General features: G+C 45.9%; 1 protein-coding gene across 1 annotated transcript; it reads right to left on the bottom strand.

Annotated features, from left to right (window-relative positions):
- Positions 1 to 10952: 10952 nt before the first annotated feature.
- LOC129736629 (uncharacterized) lies at positions 10953 to 18111 on the bottom strand. The gene is made up of 6 exons (XM_055718365.1): positions 18011 to 18111; positions 17623 to 17701; positions 17457 to 17497; positions 14662 to 14691; positions 13821 to 13949; positions 10953 to 12482 (listed from the first exon to the last, which is right to left on the bottom strand). Exons 4-6 carry the CDS (start codon positions 14662 to 14664, stop codon positions 12282 to 12284), a joined length of 333 nt encoding a protein of 110 aa, XP_055574340.1. The 5' UTR covers positions 14665 to 14691; positions 17457 to 17497; positions 17623 to 17701; positions 18011 to 18111; the 3' UTR covers positions 10953 to 12281.
- Positions 18112 to 19986: the final 1875 nt, after the last annotated feature.

Genomic DNA, 19986 nt, shown 5'->3' with positions numbered 1-19986 from the left:
AGTTGTGAGTCAGAAATGGCAGACCTGAATGTGTCCTCGGTGTAACCCCAGGTGTTTCTAACTCCTTGTTTGTTCTGGGGTGCCTCTGAGTAGCATTTATGAAATTATTTTGGTTTTTAGCTCCTGTGAGCTGGTAAAGGGTAGAGCACTGCCCCTTCCCTTGTGCTGCCATAAGGGATGGGCTTTGGGTGCAGCTGTGCTGCTGGCTTGTCTGAGCGTTCAGAACATCCTTGTGCTCCTGCTTCCTGGTGTTTTTGCTCCCAGGAGATGAAGAAGACCAGAAAGAGTTTCACTGGAGTGATGTTTTGATGCACTTTTGTCAGAAAACAGGATAGCCCAGTCTAGGTAGGGTCATATCTTTGACCACAGACCTTGATACAGTTTCTCCTTCAACGCTTGCTGCAAAAAGAGGGCCTGGGTTCAAAGATATCCTTTTAGCCTTGAACTCCAGTGTGCAAGTGGGAGCCCTGAGACATCTGAAGCCTGATGGTGGTGTAAAGTTACACAGGAATGGGCTTGAGCAAACAGCAACAGCCCCTTGTGTGGTTGCTGGTCTTTTAGGGCCTCGAGACACTTCATAGCTGTAGAGGATATTCAGTGTCTGTGGTCTGTATCTGCAAAAATGATGGAAGATTGGATGTATCATGGTGCATATCCAGGCTACCAGAGAACAGGCCTGACAGGACCTGATGAACTTTCTCAGTCTCCTCTGCTTGTCTGGGCTGCAGTGCTTCACCCAGCCGTGGTCTCCCAAGGCTCAGCAGTCCTCTACGTATCTCAATTTGTAGACCAAGACAGACGAGACGAGTCTGTAAGTGACTCATTGCCTGGAAGTAGCTGGAGTAGTGGCTGACTTGGCACTTACCCCATCTTCTGGAGTAGATGGGTTGGGCCCATGGGACTGCTTGTTCCTTTGGCCATGGAGCAGTTGTATGTGACTTTGAGTGTGGCGGCTGCAGTCCAGGTGCACAACAGTGCATGTGGCATCACTGAGCTCTCTGCAGACATGCAGCCATGGATGCTGCACCTCAGATGTGCTGGCAGCAAGATTGCTCCCAGGTCCTACCACAACTTAAATGTTTTTGCTTGGTTCTGTATTGATTTCCCCTGTTTTAGTCTTCCTGAATGAGGGCAGACAAATGAAAGTCTTGACTCCGTGAGGTATATGAATTTGTAAACCCTAATACCACCTGTGGCCTTATGGCTGTCACTTCCTAACAAGTGTTAATTTATTCATGCTCTCTGGTCTCACTTTGCCTCCACACATGTATTTTTGTGGGAGAAATACTGCAAAATGCACAATGTGCCTGTGTGTGCCGGAGGGAGTGGGATGCTGGCTGCAGCAGCCCTCTCTCTGGGAGCAGTGCTCGCTGCATGTGCCTGTGGAATGTCATCCTGTCACTAAAGAGCTGAGTCTGACTCTTGTGGGTGTCCTCCTTTACCCTGCAAAGGTTTTTATCTGCTTCCAGCATGGCTTTCCCCAGTTGCTCTAGCAGCTGGGAACATGGGCTCTTCCTCTGGATGAGCCGGTTGCAGGTGGATCTTACCTTTTCTGCAGCTTAGCCTCTTCCACAGGCTGCTCTGGGTTAGGAGGGAGGGAGCTGTTTTAAATTAGCAGACAAAGCAGCTGAGGTCATCGAGCTCTTCACATAGCTTCATCCTTGCCAAAGTAAATAATGGAAATCTCTTACCAAGCCCATCGGCCCAGCCGAGGCCCTGCTTGCTGCCCAACCTTCCCCATGAACTCTGCATGCAAAAAATCTGTGTGATCTCCTGTGCGGCTGGATCCTGCTAATGCCCTGTGCTGGGCTTGTGCATATGGCAGCAGGCAAGCGCCTGCTGGGTGCTCCTGGTTCAGAGCAGCCCCTTTGTGTCAACACTGAGTTAGCAGGAGCTGGTGAAGGGCACTAGCAGGTCTGTGAGGGCTGGTGCTTAGCACAGAGGATGCAGGCAGTTAAGGGAACTGGTCTTATATAGCACAGGGTGCAGCCGAGTGGAGCAGCCAGTTGGCAGGAGCAGCATCGCTGCTGAAATCTCCCAACAACCATCACAGTTCATGTTTTTGTTGAAGGTGCAGGTGGTAGGTTTGCCATTCCCAGGGGCTGAGGGATGCCAAGCCCTGCAAAGCAGCTGGGCAGGCAGCCCTGGACCATGTGCCTTCCCCATGCTCCCTCCCAGTGCTGCCAAAGACACAGTTGAGCTTCTTTTCTGTTTAAAAAGGCACCATGAGGAGGAAGGTTGCCAGAGGTGGTAAGCTGTGGGCTCTCTTGTAAGTGCATTGCCAGAGTATTCTTGCCATTTGTTGGGGCTGTGAGCAGAGGCGGGCAGAAAGATGGGGGGTCTGCAGGTGGGTCCTCACCCTAGGGTGGCTCTGTGCATGGGGGAGCTGCAAGGGGTGCTTCTCACTCTTGCTGCGGACAAGACCTCCATAAGGTCATAATCTTTTGCATCCAAACAAAGGATGAAAATCTGCATTTTACTCTCATTTTGGGCAACATTATAGGCACAAGCAATAGTGTGTATTGATGGGGTATTGGCACCTGTTGGATTTATCTGAAAAAAATTCTTAAGGGCATTAATGAGAATTGCTCCTGTGAATAAGGAGAGGCTGAGAAAGCGTTAGCACAAATGCTTGAAACCTTTTTTTATTTGACCAGGTCTTTTAACAATGAGAAGGAGTTTCTGTTTAACTGAGTCTGCACAACTTAAAATGAAATGCTATCTCTCTGTGAAATACATTTTATATTTGAAAGGCTGGATCTTGCCACCTGCCTGCTTAATTTAATATAGTTCTAGTATGATTTGCATCTGGTAGAGGTTTACCTGCCATGCCTGGGGACTGGGAGGGTACGGGGGAGCTCAGGGACACCATGTATGCAGAGAACGAGCCACCTGGGTATGGCAGTGTGGTCTGATGCTTTTGGGCACTGTTGCTGAGTGGAAATGTCCCACTGTGTCACATTCAAGCAAGAAAGAGTTTGTACATCACTTGGATCATTGAAAAGAAACAATTTCTGTATTAACGCATTGCATAGAAATTCAGATTGCTCAATGACTCAGAATTGTACCTGAGTGAGGCTTGAGCATACGAATTGTTACGTGCTCCCATTTTTGAATATTCCTTCCCAGAACAGGTCACTTGTGATTGTGTTGCCAGTGATAGAAGAACAGCTGCCCCTCTGTGCCCCTCCCCCCCCGCCCCCCCCAAGCACTTTTAGTCAGAAGCTTTCCACAGGCTGTATCGTTGTGGTTTTTCATCTGTGTATTTTGCTCTGAGTAAATGATGAGTTGGACATTTTAGATAACCAGCATGGTTTTACTCACCGGAAAGAGGAAATGGCAAGCTGTATTTGGTTTTGAAGTGGTACACAAAAAAACATTTGTACAACTTTGGGTGCATTTAAAGGTGGAGGACAGCAGCCAAATGCTGTGCTCGCTCCACCTGCCTCCTTGGCGAGCAGAGCTGTGTCTTGTAGCACCGAGTGAGACAGCAGCGTGCAATGTGTGCCTGGCCCCCGAGCTGCTGGGGACCGACTGGGCACCCCTTGGCTGGCGCTTCCCAGGGGGTGCTGGTGCCAGGGGGTGAGTTAACATGAGTTCAGAGTAGTATTCCCATCTTTGTTAGCTGTGATTTTGCACGGGCAGCAAAAGCAAGGGCTGGAGCAGCATGCTGTGCTGGTCCCCAGCTGCCTTGTGTGACCAGCAATGGATGGGGTGATGGCAGGAGTGTGCTGGGTGTGCACCAGCATGGTTAATGCATTAATTGCTGCTGTGCCGCTGCTCACTGCGAGACTTGAGGAATGCAAGAGCAGCATTAGCTGACAACATTGGGATGGTCTGCTGCTGTGAGGTAGATTTCTGCTTCATGCCACTAGATCTTACTGTTAAATCTTTTTTTTTCCTTTTTACAAGTAAAATGAGTAAAAATGTTCTTGCAAAAGCAGGAGGAGAGAAAGCATGTAAATTAGCATGCTAATTCTGCAAATAAAACTAAGACTGTGGGAAATCCAGGGCCCAACAGCAGTGTTTCCCTTCTCAGTTGGAATGCAGAAGGAGAGAGCTGCAGGACACAACCTGGGCAAACAGGTGGTATTTGCATGGCCACCTTACCCCCCATGTGCAGCCAGGGTACTCCGTGGAGTGATGCTGGCTTCCAGAGTGCACCAGGAGTCAAACTCCAGCCAGTTCTTACCAGCTGATCTCTGAAATACTGGGACACAAGCCCACGCCTGTGCCTTCAACAGTGGCATTTCTCCTGTTGAGAATCTTGTGTCATTTTTGTCCTGTTTAGTCCTTACCCGGCAAACCCTCATGAACACGATGAGCAAATCAAAGATCTGCACGAGTGTTTGCATGATGAAGTTTCACATTTGTTGGTCAATAAAAGAGTTGGAGAGCAGTTAGGAGGAAATGATTTAATGATTAAAAGCCATTTTTAGCTCGTACCTGAGAAACCACAAACTTGGAGGTTCGCACACATCAGAAGCTGCTTTACTAACCATCGTGCAATGAGTACCTCTCTTGGTTTTTTTTCACATTTGGCGTTCAGCTCTTGCCAAGGCACTGCTCTGTTTGTGGTTGCACTTTCGGGTCTTTCAGAAACAGGAGCTCCAAGTTCAGGAAGTCAGAAGCGTGTCTTGTACCTAGCTGGGAGGTTGGAATTTAGAAACTCAGGCCTGTCAAACCCCACTGCCTGGAGCGGGGCTGGTGCTCCGAGGAGTGCTCCTCTCCCCCAGCTCTCCTGGTTATGTTAGTGCAAGGACTGGCTTTCCTTTCCCGCTCTGCCCTGCCTGTGCCAGCCTGGCAGGGATGCTGCAAGGGGGTTTCATCTCATCTAGTGCCCGGCACCTCGGTACAGCTGGAAAGCGGGTAGTGCTGAGCGTAGAGGGGGTGTGCATCCCCTGTCGGTGGCCACATCCTGGCAGCATCTGCCTCTCTCTTGGCTGCAGAGTCTGGGCAGCGAGCTCTGGAGCCAGTGCATTGGTTTCAGCATCAAGGCATGTATCTAAGGCTGAGTTTGGGGCAGGTCTTCTGACTTGCAGGGCTTGCTCCCACTGTGTTGCTTGGAGTGATGGAGCATCCCCTGAGTCATCAGCTCTGCCATCGCTCCCCCATGCCAGTCTTGCCACCCAGCTACAGCCCCTGGTGCCTCCCGTGGGCCTCTTGGAAGCTTCCAGCAGAAGAGAGAACAGGATGGGCTGAATCTGATCCTTCCTTGTGATAGAGAAGCTGTAGGGAACAGCAAATAACATCCCTCTGTTGGATCAGGAATTACACCATCAGGCTGGGGTGATGAAGTGCATAATGTTCCTACCTAACCTGTGAATAAATAATACCCTCAATTTCCATGGCTATTCAGCAACAGCTGTCTGGTTTTTACTGAACCAGCACAAAAATTATTGCAAGAGCTGGAAACAGATAAAATGGGCAAGGAAGCTTTTTGTCTCTAAGAAACATTGCCTAAAGGCAGCTCAGTGCGGGATGTCATTCAAAACAACCACCACTAGCCACAAGATGTTCTCTGAGAAATGCCCCAGCATGGCTCCTGGGCTTGATATACAGATGAGGGCAACGGCATCTCCCACCGGTATCAGTTAATGGTGGAAAATCTCAGTGCATCTCGATATCAAGATCCAGGGTGCAGAGCTGAGTGTGCAAAAGGAGTGATTTGGGTTAGATAACTGCTGTGACCCAGCACGGAGTCATCGTGCGCTGGAAGGAGTTAGAGGCTCTGTCCTGTAAGTGCCCCCAGCGTTACCCCAGCAGTGCTGTGCTGATTCTGCTTTTCTTATAAATATGGGCCAGATCAAATCTCTCATGTGTCTCAGACTGCATAGATGGCCACAAAATCTCTTTGCTAAAAATAAGGATTTACCCAAGCATGCTAATGTTTGTAAGAAAAGCTTCCTGAGCTATTAATACGCGACAGCCCCTGTTAGCTGAACACTTGACCCATCTATTCTTAGGTAAAGTCATAATGACTTGTAATTTGGGTTTAATTCTTTGGGGAATTTTATTTTGGGAAATTCTTCAAAGCTAGCACTATCAAGTTGTTCCTTTCACCCAGGCTTGGCCACAGCCAGCTTTGAAGTGACCCTTGCATGTGGGATGTGCCCTGCTTGGGCCCTGTGTAAACACAAGTGCCACGGACCCATCTCGGGTGCCACGTAAACACACACACAGCTCGAAAACCTTGCAGGGAGCGGCGTGGCTGATCGCATCCAGCTGGGTGAGCTGTCTGCCAGAGCATCGGCTGCAGATTGCAACTCAAATAGTGTGAGAAAGAGCGTTCAGTGTTTGGGAGGGAGGAATTAATAGAATAGTTCAGTTGGAAGGGACCTGCAGTGATCATGTCCAACTGCCTGACCACTGAATTGTTTCCTAGAAACCAGCTTTCCTTTATTAAAAGTACTTCTAGTAAAAAAAAAAACAAACCAACAACTTTAAAATATGCCAAGTAATATTAAAAACAAATTCCTTGTTAACAAAATCCCTGAATCCTCACCTCTGACTGATGCTCAACCCTTGACAGCCTTTGAGGAGCTAGTGCAGTACTTGGGTCTGGGAGCAGTAGGTCAATGTGCCAGGGTGAAAAGGCAAAGTGGCAATTATAACTTACACAATGAAGAAAAATATTCTTCCACTGGACAAACCAAAGCATCAAATCATTGTGCTGTGTCTACATAGTAAGTTGATGCAATATCCTTTTGGAGAGTGGCAGGGAGATAGAATTGACCTTGTCTCCTTAGCATGTTACCTGTAGTAAATATAAGACATTTTATGTAGTTTTAGCAGCTTTTATAACTTCTGGTAAGGTTGCCCTGAGCTGAAAAGGCTGTGGGGTGTGATCTGAGTCATCCCGAAGTGGAAGCACACCTGAAACCCATGTTGTTTAGCACATCAAAGCAAGGCAGACCAGAGCCTGACTATTAACCCCATTTCCCCCGAGAACATGGCTCACCTGAAGCCCTGCCTTGTTTCGCTGTTTCTGGAATATCAGGGGCACCGAGGACCTTTACAGGTGCATTGGCTTGTTACCAACGAAATGCTGTCTAACGCTTCCAACAAAGGTAAGTTGTTCAGAGGCAAAGTGGCATGGTGCAGGCGTAGGAGCTTTCTGTGGGGCTGGCTGAGGCCGTGCCAGTGGAAACTGCTCTTCTCCAAGGGCTTTGTCTTGCCCTTTCCCAGCAGCTGCACTCCTGCCATTCGTTGCGGGCCTGCAGCTGCATTTCTCAGGTTGGCTGGGGTTTACCTGTAAAAACTGGTACCAAAACTCTGTTAAAATGGAGTGCAAATTAAAATGGAATTTTACTACCAAAAGCTGGTTTTTTGTTAGTATAAAAGAGATGTGCACCAGCTGCAAAGCAGTGCTTATGGAAACTGCTTGGAACCAGCTACAACGCTTGTTGAAACTGTGTCTTATAGTCATGATGTTTTATGGCAGAGCAGCTGTTGCTTCTGCAAGTGTCAGTCATGAGCAAAGCTTTTCACACGATGTGCACCGCTCGTAGGCACGTAACTACCTGGTATGCTGCATTATTAGATTGATCAACTATAACTTAAACTGCATTGCTAGTAAATAGTACTAGCTGTAGTGCTAATAGTTAGTACCCGGTATTGCATTTTAATGCATTTTAACTCCAAGAGGTGCTATTGTAATGGGAAAGCTGCAGAAGCAGAAGAGCTGCTGGGTAAGGATGTGTTCTGCAGAACTGAGAAGCTCAGTGAGTAACAACTGGATAAAGGATGTTTCTGATGATTGATTCGAATCCTGGCAAGATCGCAGAACTAGAAGTTCATTTGAGCTTCTGGAAACTGCATTATACATTCTGCTGGATTGCCAGGCTGCAGAGCAGCCCTGATGCTGCAGGACTGACCCCTGCCCTGTGTTAGCAGACCGGCAGAGGACAAGGGCGAGGACCAGGCAGGTGCTGCAGTGGGACTCTGGTCGTGGCAGCATGACTTGGGAAGGACCCGATCCCTGGGATGCAGAATTCCTCACCCAGGGTTATCCATCCCCAGCCTTTCAGCAGCACTGCATTCATCTCAGAAACCAAAGTAAGTTCACTTTAATTTCATTTCATGATGCTTTTCCAGGAATAAAGACTGGATGGCACAGGAAGCTGAGGCACAGCAATGACCACTGCCTGTGCTCTCAGCTCCTGCTGCTCTTCAACCGCAACCTTATCTCACACTTCTGTCTGAGGGAGGTCTCTCTCAGTGTAGAACACCTCTTTCTTTTTTTATCTTCTAGCTAATAAGCCTTCCTTTATAACTTCATAACAGCTAAAATACTTCTTAAACCTCTTCCATCATAGGCTGTGATTTTCGGTAAATGATCGCAGGTGGCTCTGCTCTGGGTAGCATCTTGTCGACAAAAAGGAAGGGAAAAGGTAAGCTCATTTCCATCCTGTGATTTGGAGACTGCAAGATACATCTGTAGCCTTCTGGCCACCAGGAAAACGATTTGCACCTGTGGCTCTAGCTGCTGAATTTTTTCGTGATTTATTTGAATGACACGATTTTTGAAGGCAATATTTAAGCTGAGGGAGAACAGCCGTTATTTTGGTAAGTTTGATATCACGAGCAGGTTCTGAGAGGGTCGTGGCTTTTCAAGAGTAATGTGTCTGGATTTATGGAGACCATAAGGCATGGGTTACTGCTGACCTGGCAGCGAGCTGGGCAGGTCAGACCCCATGCTTATTGAGAGGGGATTGCTGGTGGCCCGGCTCGGAGAGGTGACACGGCTGGGTGACGCTTTTACAGATGGCTGAGGGGGAGAAAGGCAGGGACAGGACTTCCCTGTTATTTCTGGTTTATTTGTTTGCTCGTGGTAGGTGGTTAAAGTTGTACTCAGTCAAGGAGGTTCCTCCTGAGTTCTGTCCTGCGCTGAAAGTTTACACCCTGCCATGAGGATGGAGTGGGAACATTTAATTGCAAGTAATAAAAATCAAAAAAGCTTGCATGTGAGGTGTATCACAGATAACATATGCCTTGAGATATGAGAGCACAGTACTTATGGAAGTTGTTAGAATGAAGATTGTACTGCTGCCAAGAGTATTACATCCAGATTTCTTTTTTTTTTTTCCATTGCCTTTGAGAATACTCAGAGCATTGCACTTAAAAAGCTTCAAGGTCTGGATGAAGATTCAAATAACTTAGAAAATTAGATATAGAGAATTGGGATTGGTTCAGGGTTGTCTCTGACCAGAATTAGATTGGGTTCCTATAGATCTCAAATCTTTGGGAAATAAATTCTTTTATACCTTTTTACATAAGGTCAATGTCAGTGGTAACCGTACTTGTAGTCTATGAATTACTGATGGGCTGTTAGCTCAAACGAAAGATTTAATACTTGCTGTTTCTTCCGTTGACTTTTTTTAATATGGTATTTTAAAATTATTTTTCCATTCTGTCTCTTAGTGCAATTATTATTAGAGAAGGCCACGGCTTCTTTTAATAAGAATATATTCTTTGGCCGCTACAGCTCATGGCATTCGTGACTCAAGGATGTGGCTAGCTACTCTTGTGTATCTTTTTTAAAAAAAAAAAAAAAAAGCTTGAAATATTTCAGCTATGATAAACAAGTACTGTAACCTCAGTGCCTGTTGTATTTCCTCACTCTGATCTGATAGAATCGTGGGAATAAATAATTTACGTGCTGAAGTTATCTGACTGTGTTACCTTTGGGTCGAATCCTGTGGGCTGGATCTGTGCGAGTCTTCTCTCTGATACAGCTGAGAGCAGGAGGGCTTCAGCAAGCAATTTCAGATTGTATCAGTAATCACCCTAAATTCTGCCGCTGCCTTTTTCCACAGAAGAATCAACATTAAGTGTAACCTGCGTCAGAGTCTATTTTTAAAAACTTTGCCCAGCTTTGGTACTTCTATCATAATACGTACTCTGATATCTTAAAAGATGCTGGGGTGCAAGGACAGTATTATTTTTTTCCTTGTTTGTAAGTTTTGCTTGGTTGTTTCACCCTGTAGAGGTATGAGGCATAGCAGAGTGTGGCTTTGATTTTGAGGAGTTTGTGGATGACTCGAGTAAAACCCTGTGACTAAAGTAAAATCACAGATAAATAAAATTAAACAGTGAATTTCAAGAATGAAAAATATTGGAAGATGTCCAGTTTAAAAGTGGTTTGTTTGAAGCCTGGTGCTTTTTAAAGTCTTCTGGAATATGAGCAAATTCAGGTATTACTCAGCAGCTGCTCTGAGTGGAAGGTTAGTAGTTGCTTGTATTTACGGTATGTGCTGTGAATAATTGAAGTACAGTAACTCAGGAGGTTTGTTTCTTTGTGGAGGTGCCGTCCCTTCATGCACAGCCACAGAAATTCATCCTTTTCCTGGTTGTTGGAATATGGCACTTCAGGACCCTGCTGCAATTCAAATCATGTTGGTACTTCAGATGTTTTCGTAGGCTTTGAGCTTTGCTAATTTATCATTTCATTTCAATTTTCAAAGATCGCTGTGATGTGGGTTTTCCAAAGGCTCACCTTGCATGGGATGCAGAAAGATGCAGACAGCTAAGCCAAGACCTGTACCACCTCATCTCTGCTGCTGTTTTAATCTGGAGATGCCTGATGATTCGGGGCCTTCTGAGCATGCTAGAAAACTACTTAAATTTGGAATGAAGCATGAAAATAGGACAGTTTTTTTTCTCCATGTGACTTATAAATGCTGTGTCTCTTTCTCCTTTTTACCATCTTTTAGTCAGCTGCAAAAATCAGTTCTGATATCTTGCTCTAGACGGGATATTTGTTAATGATTATGGCATTATGGGAAACCTTCTGGTCTGTGTGTGTATATGGATTGTACCTGGTTTTAGCTGTCTGATAAATCCTACATTCATGACAAGTCATTTCCATGGTCATTAGTGACTTCAACACAAATCCTTGACCAAAACCCACAGACACTGGGTAGGCTGTGAGTACAAGTGTGGTGAAGCACTCGAGATAAGGTTTATCTTACAAACAGGTATCTGTGATATTTCTGAGTTAGAAGGACCATCTGATGACTGCATCTTGTTTTATCACAGCAGTTTCAAATTCCTGTCTCAGTCTTTTGCTGGGATTAGAAGAACTACAGATTTTTAACTAATACCAGCTAGATTCATTATGGTAGGTGCCAGTTGTCTTTTGGCTCAATTTTATGGCAAACTATTTCTGTCTGGATTCCCCTAGCTTCTCTGAAGTGTTGAGGACAAACCCCTTGAAATCTGTGGTGCCTGTGAATCCAACTGTGTCGCTGCTGCCTGCACACATGGAAATAGGCATCAGGCAAGCAACCTTGGGGGGATCCATCATCCAGGACCTCTTATGTCTGTTATCTTGGTTTTGTTATTTCAGACTGAGAGAACTAGTATTGCTGTGTCCAGAATTGCTCTTAATTGCTAGTCGTGATAGTCTGCATTTAAAAAAAAAATTTCCCTTTTAAATCTCTGCTTAAGACTTGCCTGTTTTGCAAAGATACAAATATACGTCAGAAAAAGAGCATCTGGCACCTGGTGATTTATGCAGAGCGTTGTGAGGTCTCGTGCAAGGAATGTTATGCTCTGTATCTTTTTTAAAGCATGTGATTCGGCATCTGTTTGGATCCAGTCATAAACTGTATAAATGCTGTATACTGAAAAAAGCTGAAAAAGCAAAAGCTTTTTTTCAGGCGAAAAAGCTTTTTCAAAGCAAAGCAAAAGCTTTTTAGTATGCTGGGAGAAGGGACCGTGACCAAAGTGGGAAGCATGTGAGACGTCAAGGTTTATTTGGTCAGGTTCATGTTAAAATTCATTGTAAACCAGTAGAAATTAAACCCAAGGATTTTAGTGCTGGGGGGTTAAAGCAGATGGTGTGAACGATGGGTGCTGGGTCCCCTCCCTCCCCAGGGGCTGCCATTGTGCTGGGTCCCGTAAATCCCCACTGACTGTCCCAACCCTCAAGGCACCCTGGCAGCACCCACCTGTGGGAACGTTTCCTGGCCCCAGTCCCCAAAGCGTTTGAATGGTCTCGTGGTCTGTGGGTCGGGGTTGGGTCTTTTGTGCAGATCCACACCCCCACCCCCTTCAAGCCTTACTAGGTGTCTCTGGTGACACAGCGACATTTCACGTTTGGTAACTGCATGACGTAAATGACAATACTTGGCCATGCTTGTCGTACAAAACTTTAAGTGCTGCGTACGGTTTTAATTCACTTGCTTGCATTAACACTTGGCAAAGATCCTAATTTGTTACAGCCATTTCTCCCCCCCACTTCCCCCCAGCCTCCCCGCTGCCCGGCCAGCCCTTCCCTAGAGCAAGCCTTTGCGGTGGTCCCACGGGTCAGGGCAGCTGCATTTGCTGTCCAGGAAGAAATTCGACTCATTTCTCACGATGTTGCTGCAGTCCTGCTTCTCGTTGACCCATCTCAAGAATTCTTTCAGACTCTCTTTAAATTGTGAGAAACTTGTTTTTGCTGTGTCTGAGCAGCTTTTGTCGTTGGATGAAGATTTCTAAGAGAAAAGAGTAGATACTGATGTATGTGTTATGGAGGAATTCCACCCAAATGCTGCACATTATTTGTGGCTCCTCACCTCACTGGGATGGAGGATGAAGCTGGCTAGCTGGCCCTCACCAGCCCCAAACCACTGCACACAATTCTTAAAAATCATGAGTCAAATAAGACTTTGCTATTTGGTTTTGACTTTCATGGTACTGCAGATTTTTCTGGGTTGTTTTTTGGGGGCAGGGGAGTTATCTGCCAACCTGGAAGCAGGGAAGTCAGGTCAGAACATTTCTCTCGTAATATGCAAATCCTGGGGACGGAGAGGGACTGTGGGATGCCCCCAGGATTCCAGCAACATCGTGCCACATTCATTCTTAGCACTGAGCAGAAGAGGATCCAGTTGCAGCGGAGTGGAGCTCAGCAGGCATTTGGTTGGGTGGCAGATTTAGACATGGATTCTTCTGCAACCTGCAGTAGTTAGCAAACTGATGCATGTCTGGTTTTCCCTAAAGCCTGCTTCTCTGTTCCAGGGAAGTGTCTAAGCACAGTCATTGCTGCAAGTACAGCCACTGGGTGAACACGTGCAAATCTCGTTTTCAATCCCCTTCTTTTCTCTCTCTATCTCTGTTTTATATTGAAAAGGCAGATTCTTTCTCTGCAGTATTCCTGGTCTGTATCTTTTCTGCTGCGTGTTGCCCTGTTCTTCCTGAAGGACAAGCTGTACAGGTCATTATTAATTGCACCTAATAAATTATCTTCATTACTGCATGTCTAAATGAACTATATTCATATAGTCCATATAAGAATTAATTTGTGCATGATAGACAGACCTCAACATCCTTCCTTGAGGCTGCAGCTGGCCCAAAATTACGAAGGAGGAAGCATTTCTTTGCTAACAAATCTCAAAACTCTGAACTAGGATTTGCCAAAAAGTGAGCAAGATGTTAAGTGACAGGTGAAGTTACTTAACAACTTCCATTGCTGTTTCCTTAATTATTACATTTAGAGAAATTAACTTTTAGGGAAGCTTGATGGTTTCTTTTAAATCACAAGAACAGCTCCTGATGTTTTCTCAGCATATCTTTACGTTCATTTAAAGATTCATGCCCTGTTCTCCATCCTGTGCAAAAACACAGGTGATGGCACCGGTGCAGCCCAGTAGGTGCAGCAGCATTGCCCAGCTGGAGAAAGGGCTGTGGCTTTCCAGCTGCTGGGTTGCTCCACATGTGTCCGAGAGAGCCACCAGGCATTTGAACCACATCACCCCGATGTAAAAAAACTGGATTAATGGATAACTACCGGAAAATATTTGAAACTCAAAATCCAAAAAATAGTAAAAGCTTACCTTCAAAATGGAACACTTATTTTCTAGCTCTTCCATATCTTTTTCAACTGTCTTCATACACGTCCATTTGGGTATCCTTTTTAGTTCGTGAATAAATTTTTCTGTGGTTTTATGTGCACAAGTTGGGTTCTAGGAGAAAAGGGAGAGCAAATAGTGTTCTAGCTTGCAACCAGAAAGCTTTTATTTCTAAGAAGAACTGTTGATAAATCATATTGAATATGCCAACTGGAAATCTTAACTTCTTAGATCTGATTTCCTTTTTATACCTTCTTTTAAGAGTTGTTATAAGGACAGTCTTCATAACTATTATAGCTGGAAACTTTGCAATAAAAAGGTTCAGTTTCTGTCAGTGCTGAATGTGACAACACTGGGAATTTGATTCAATTCCATCTAAATCAAGGAGTGATTTGATTTTTTGTCTTTGCCTTGGAAGTAGGACACTTCCAGAGAACTGCTTTAACTATTTCTCTTTATATTCCCAGTCATTTGGAGACCAGGCTTTACAATCACCAACAGAAATTTCTCCAGAAAAGCATTAAAAATAACCAATACAAACTGAGGCAGGGCATGCTATTAATTTTTGTTAGCAATTAGGTTGGATTATTAGCCATATTGACGTAATCTTTTAAAAACAGGACACTATTGATATTTTGGGACAGCAAGAGGAGCACAGTTGCCTCCAGGGCAGGAATGAGGTGGAGCCCAGCTGGCAGTCCCATCTCAGCGAGCATCCTGCATCTTGCCTTTAAATGTCCTCAGACCTGCTATACCAGAGCTTACATTTTACGTTCCTTTTGGAGACTCCGACTGATAATAATAGAATAGGAAATTAGTTTCTTACCATTATGTGAAGCGGTTCGGATAACTGCACCTGAAAACAATAGAAATTCATTAGTTACAAATTTGAAATCATCTCAAAAAGTGTATCTGGGGCAGAGGAAGTAGAAAATTATTTACTTTTATGGATTCATTTTCAGCGTCAAGTAAGCAAAGCATTTCGTCGATTATTGTGTGTTTAGTCTTGTTCTGTGGATGTGGCATTTCCTTCAGAGGACGAAATGAACTGGATACCCCGGAGCTAAACAGTAAAAACAGATGAAGATACATTTTCAAGGTGCTGTATTGGAGAGCTCGATCGTTTTTATCTGAAATGGGCTTTGAATTCAAGCTCACCTCTCTCGGCAGATGCTGAGCTCGCTTATATAGAGCAGCTGAGTAAGTGCAGGATGTGATTACTATCTTATCTCATTCATAAATCATTAAAATAGGAAAGCAACAAGTTGTGCTGTCATATTAGCAGCATATCTGATTTTAGAAATATTCTTGGTTAATGTTCTGGTAAACTTCCTAAAGCCTCTAACTCCAGAGCAGTGCTTCAACTCAAGCAAGAGCAATGTCCAAGGGCACTGATGATGTACAAAGGTATCATGAAAGAAGAACATTAATATCTGAAGAAATTATTCTACTCGTAGTAGCACAGCCATGAAGCTGACTGTTTCCCATCAGATGAGACTACATCATGTATTGCTGTAAATTACGGCAGTTCAAAGATTTTAGTGCCTCTGGAGCCAATATCAGCTGAAGATGGAGCCCGTAGGACCTAATCAATCATCTACATCTTTACAGCACCCGTGGGCAGGCGTGTGGGAGCAGAGGGGTACACAGACATGTACAGTTGCAAAACTGACTACTTTTCTATGGCAAGTATCTTTTCTTTGACCTGAAAAGAAAACAAAAGGCTGTTTGTTCATTGTAATTAGTAAGTGTGAGGGCTGGATCTTACCCTGGTGTAATTAATTTTTATGGCAGTGCTGTGCAAATCTCAGCTGGTAACTGCAGCTTCTCATTCCTGGGGAGTGGGGAATGTTCGTCACTTCCTTGAGGATACTTTGACCCTTACGTAGTACTTCACAAAGTTAGTAAGGTGCTTTGTGTTCTGTGCACATGGGAACGTGTCCGTAGGTGGGGAGAAGGGCTGGAGGGACAGTGGAGCATTGTGCGGCAGCGTGTCAAGGGGGCTTTAGGGGGGGACCCTGGCATGCCTGCAGGAGGGGGCCAGGCTTTCCTCAGCTTTTGGGGGGGCTGTGGTTCTCCCCAGCGCATTCAGCTAAGAGCAGAGCAAACACGAGGGAGCTCCCTCCTAGATAACTGTATTTGAACAGCAAAACGGCCTGGGTGAATGCAGAGCCAGGGATTAGGTAACTTTAAGATAATGCAGCTCTAAAGAAAAAAAAAAAAAAAGTCTGATTTGTTCCACGATGGATGGCAATTAATATTGCAGCAAATGAAATAAGTGTCATCACGGGGGCTCTCAGTGAGGGATTATTTCTGGCCACCAAGAAAAGGGAAATTGCTGATTGTCAGCGCAAGTGCCAACCACAGCGGCAGCACAGAGGAGGGGTTTGTAACCGGCCTCAGGAGCTCCTGGTGCCTCACCTCATCCTGCTCAGAGCAGCTCAGCACCACTCCAGCAGCGAGCTGCGAGGAAGCCCGCTAAGAGTGCCAGCAGAAATATGCTTGGCAAGAGCTGTTTGGAAGGGGTTAGTGAGGAGCCAGGCTCTCAGCCAGGGCACATCAGCACAGAGCTTTGCAAATATCCCTGTCAACCTGTGCCAGCTGAGGGTCTGGCCTAAATATGGTCCAGTTTCTATTCTAAACCTCTTTTTGATCTTTACGTATGGTATTTCGCAGAAAATGTCTGACAGTGCAGAACTAGCAAATGGATTTTACCAGATTTAATTAGGGGAAATCTTTGCTGTTGAGTCAGGGATACATTTCACTTTGGATACTCATCTAAATGTAATATGAAAATTTGAGACTGGATGATGTTTTAAATTACTTGTCTAGGTATGTTTTGGGTTGTCCCTACTAGAAAATATAAGTCTGCGTGTTAACTGTGACCACGTTATTCACAGTTCATTTAACTTCACTAGTTTGCAGAGCAGGTGTTTACCTTTTCCAATGCTATGTGAAAGGTACTTGTAGCAACAACCACATGGGAAATTATTGTCATGGCTGTGCTTTGCAGCCCTGCTTTGTCTCACCCCTCTGATGAGAGGCCTGAATCATCCTCTCAAAGGGCAAATTTTAGTATCAAACTGCTCTTGGTTCTCTGGTGTCCAGGCTCCCTCCTCTCCCAACCAAGCTGTTGGGAGACCAAGTAACATTTGGCACCTGCAAGCTCTTTTCAGCTGACAGCCTTAGGTAGAGTTGATTAAAATGAGTCACTAAAATGTGCTAAACTGGCACACCAAAAGATAAAAAAAACAAACACAAAGCTCTCTGTACTTTCTCCTGTGTAAATGTCAGTATTTCTTGTAACACCAGGGAGTCTGTTCTGCTCCTCACGCCTGAAGGTGGGAGAGAAGAGGGCAGGACAGCCCGTCCCCTTTACCTTCTCCCACCCCTGCCTGGATCATTCGCCCCAGGGGAAGCTGCTGACAAAAGGTTCAACCACGTCTTACTGTGTACAAGGATTTAATAACCAGATCCACCAGATGCAAACCACTGTTTGTTTGGGCTGTATGTTCATCTAAGCATTTAGGCAAATACTGACACCCACTAAATCTGTTCATTGAATGATTTCCACACCAGATACCATTTGGAGCAACATGGCTCCTTTTAGTACTCACCCACCTGGAAAACATACCCTGGTTTAGCATCAAACGGCTTTAAAACTGTTGGAGAGAAGTAGCAAGATGTTATCAAGACAGAAGCTGAAAGAAGGCAGCTCCCCGGGCCATGCACAGGGTGCACCTCCGCAGTGCTGCGGGGGCTGGGTGTAGGGACCGAGTCCTCGTACCCGTGTGCTGGCTCCTGCTCGTGGCCAGCGGCTTCTTGCGTGCACAGTTGCAGCCACACTGCTTTGCTTTTAACTTTTTCTGTAATGAAAGGCAAGAATCTGCTGTACTTTATTCAACCCGTTGGATCGATAGCCTTTTGGTAACAAGAAGGTGTTTTATAACAAAGATGTTATAAACAGGACTGCTCACATATGCAACCAGCTAAAGAGTTTCCAAGGGTGTTGGCAGCGGGAGTTTTGAGAAGCTGGGATAAGCAAGCAAGCACGCGATTCCCCAAAGCAGTGACAAATAACGAACATGAAAGACTGGGGGTTTGTACAAAGAGGTGTGCATTTAGCTGGGGCGCTGAGGCACGCAAGCCCTTTTCCAGGCTCGTTCAGAAAATACCTTGCCTGAAGCCTTCCTTCTCCTTTCCGTGACACTTCTGAGCCCTTTGGGGTGATACTGAGAAAAGCTGATGAAAAGGCTGAGCGGGTACCAGCCTGGCAGCCCCCCCGCCGCCTCCTGGCTCTGCCTGGGTCCCGGTCCGGGGGGACGTGCGGCAGGCAAGGGCTGCCACCTAGGGAGCAGCCACCGCCAGCTGCAGCCCGCTGGCTGCTCGCTCGCTGTCGGAGGAGAAACTCGCTACACCTCAGCGCATCCCGGCTGTGCGCAGGCCCGGGAGCAAGGAGAGCTGCCTGCTCCTGATTTATCCCAGCCCGAGAGCCTGACGAGCTGCCCGGGTCAGATGACCTGGTTTATAGCGACAGCAATTTTATCTGTATTTGCATTTTAACAAGGGGCAGGGAAGGTAGTGTCTGGGGGTACGTGTGTCTGCCCTTCCCCAAGCACCTGGCAGTGATGATGCTGGGTTCAGCCTGCCCGAAGGGAACCATTTTCCAGCCTTCCTTCCCCACCATGCGCATCCACAGCATCTCCCTGTGCTCCCGGCCTATGGCTCTATCTCCCTCTCAGAAGTTCTGTGCTGACAAAAGCAAAACCTTCTTTGGAAGTGAGCTGCGCCTTTTGCCATGCCTTCCCCTCGCATCCCACAGCCTGTGGCCCCTTCCCTCCTTGGAAGGCTGTGACTGTTCCTCTCGTTTGCCCCCAATTCCAAACAAGAGAGTGGCTTGGGATGCAGCATGTTGGATTGTGATCCAGCTCTCCAAAGAGCTTTCAGGCTTTGAGTTGGAGGTCAGTAACTGCCCTTCAAGAGCAGCTTTTGAGCAGGCTGTGTGCTGCTCTGGGGGAGGTGGGAGTGGGGCGTCCCCTCGGCTCTCATGTGAGGCTTTCCTGGACTGGCAACGCGGGCACAGAAGGTACCTGCTGTCACCCTCCCCCTCACCGCTCGCAGGATGAGCTGCTTTGACCTAAAGCCACTAAAAACGTTGAACCTCTTTCTGTGCACTCTGTATGTTTGTAGGAATTGGTTGAAGCTTTATTCTTGGTTATTTTGGGGAGGCAGGGTGACGATGACTGAACTACTGTTTGGTTTTGTTTTCTTTATGTTCACGTGATGACTACTGTCTGCCTTCCCCTGCCCTCAAAAAACTCTTCTTCAGGTGTTATTAAAAATATTACCTAATTCTTCAAGCATGTTAGTTGCCTTAAGGAATCCCTGCAGATTCCAGCATGGATTTCCCTGCCTTTTCAACCTGCCCTTTCCTGCAGGCAGCGTGGTGTTCGGGGGATCCCACAGGCACACCACAGCTTGCACAAGCACTGCTCCCTGCTCAGCTCTCTGTGAATCATGGTATTTAGGGAATTTTTTTGCAGGTGCTCAGTGATGCCTGCAAAAACACATAAAGATCACGGGCTAGGCTAGGATTGCTTCCTGAAGGTGAAATTTGGGTGGGAGAATCCCCTTGGAGGGGAAGGTGTGCTCCAAACCACCCTGATGGTCCATGGGGTGGCAGATGCAGCTGCAGGATGGTGCTGCTGCCTCATCCCAGCCCTAAATAGGGATTTTATGGCTGTTTGATAAATGTTTGATTTCTTCTATGTGGGTGAATCGAAAGATTCAGAATATCTGAAATCAGAATGTCTAACCAGGTGGAAAAGGGGAGATGCTGCCATGAGATGTCCACTGTGAAGTGAGAGCAAAGAAAGAAACAAAATCCTAACTCACTATTGAAATGTTTGCTTACCCAAAATTGCTAAAGTTATTTGCTTACCCAAATTTGAAAACACAAGTGGTCTTGGGTGGTATCTGGACCTCATGGTGATCCTCTACACAGGGGTGTCAGTCATCCATAGACTATATAATCAACTTACATGTTTTTTAATATAATAACCTCCTGAAGCTGTCAAAATCTCACTAGTAGAAGACCCTGATTTGATCAGTCTAACTTTTTTTAGATAGAATATTCCTTAAATCACCATAA

This window comes from Falco cherrug, chromosome 8, assembly GCF_023634085.1.
Source record: "Falco cherrug isolate bFalChe1 chromosome 8, bFalChe1.pri, whole genome shotgun sequence".
Classification (NCBI taxonomy): Eukaryota; Metazoa; Chordata; class Aves; order Falconiformes; family Falconidae; genus Falco; species Falco cherrug.
The sequence above is the reverse complement of the archived record's forward strand: the minus strand, read 5'-3'. Positions and strand labels throughout refer to the sequence as shown.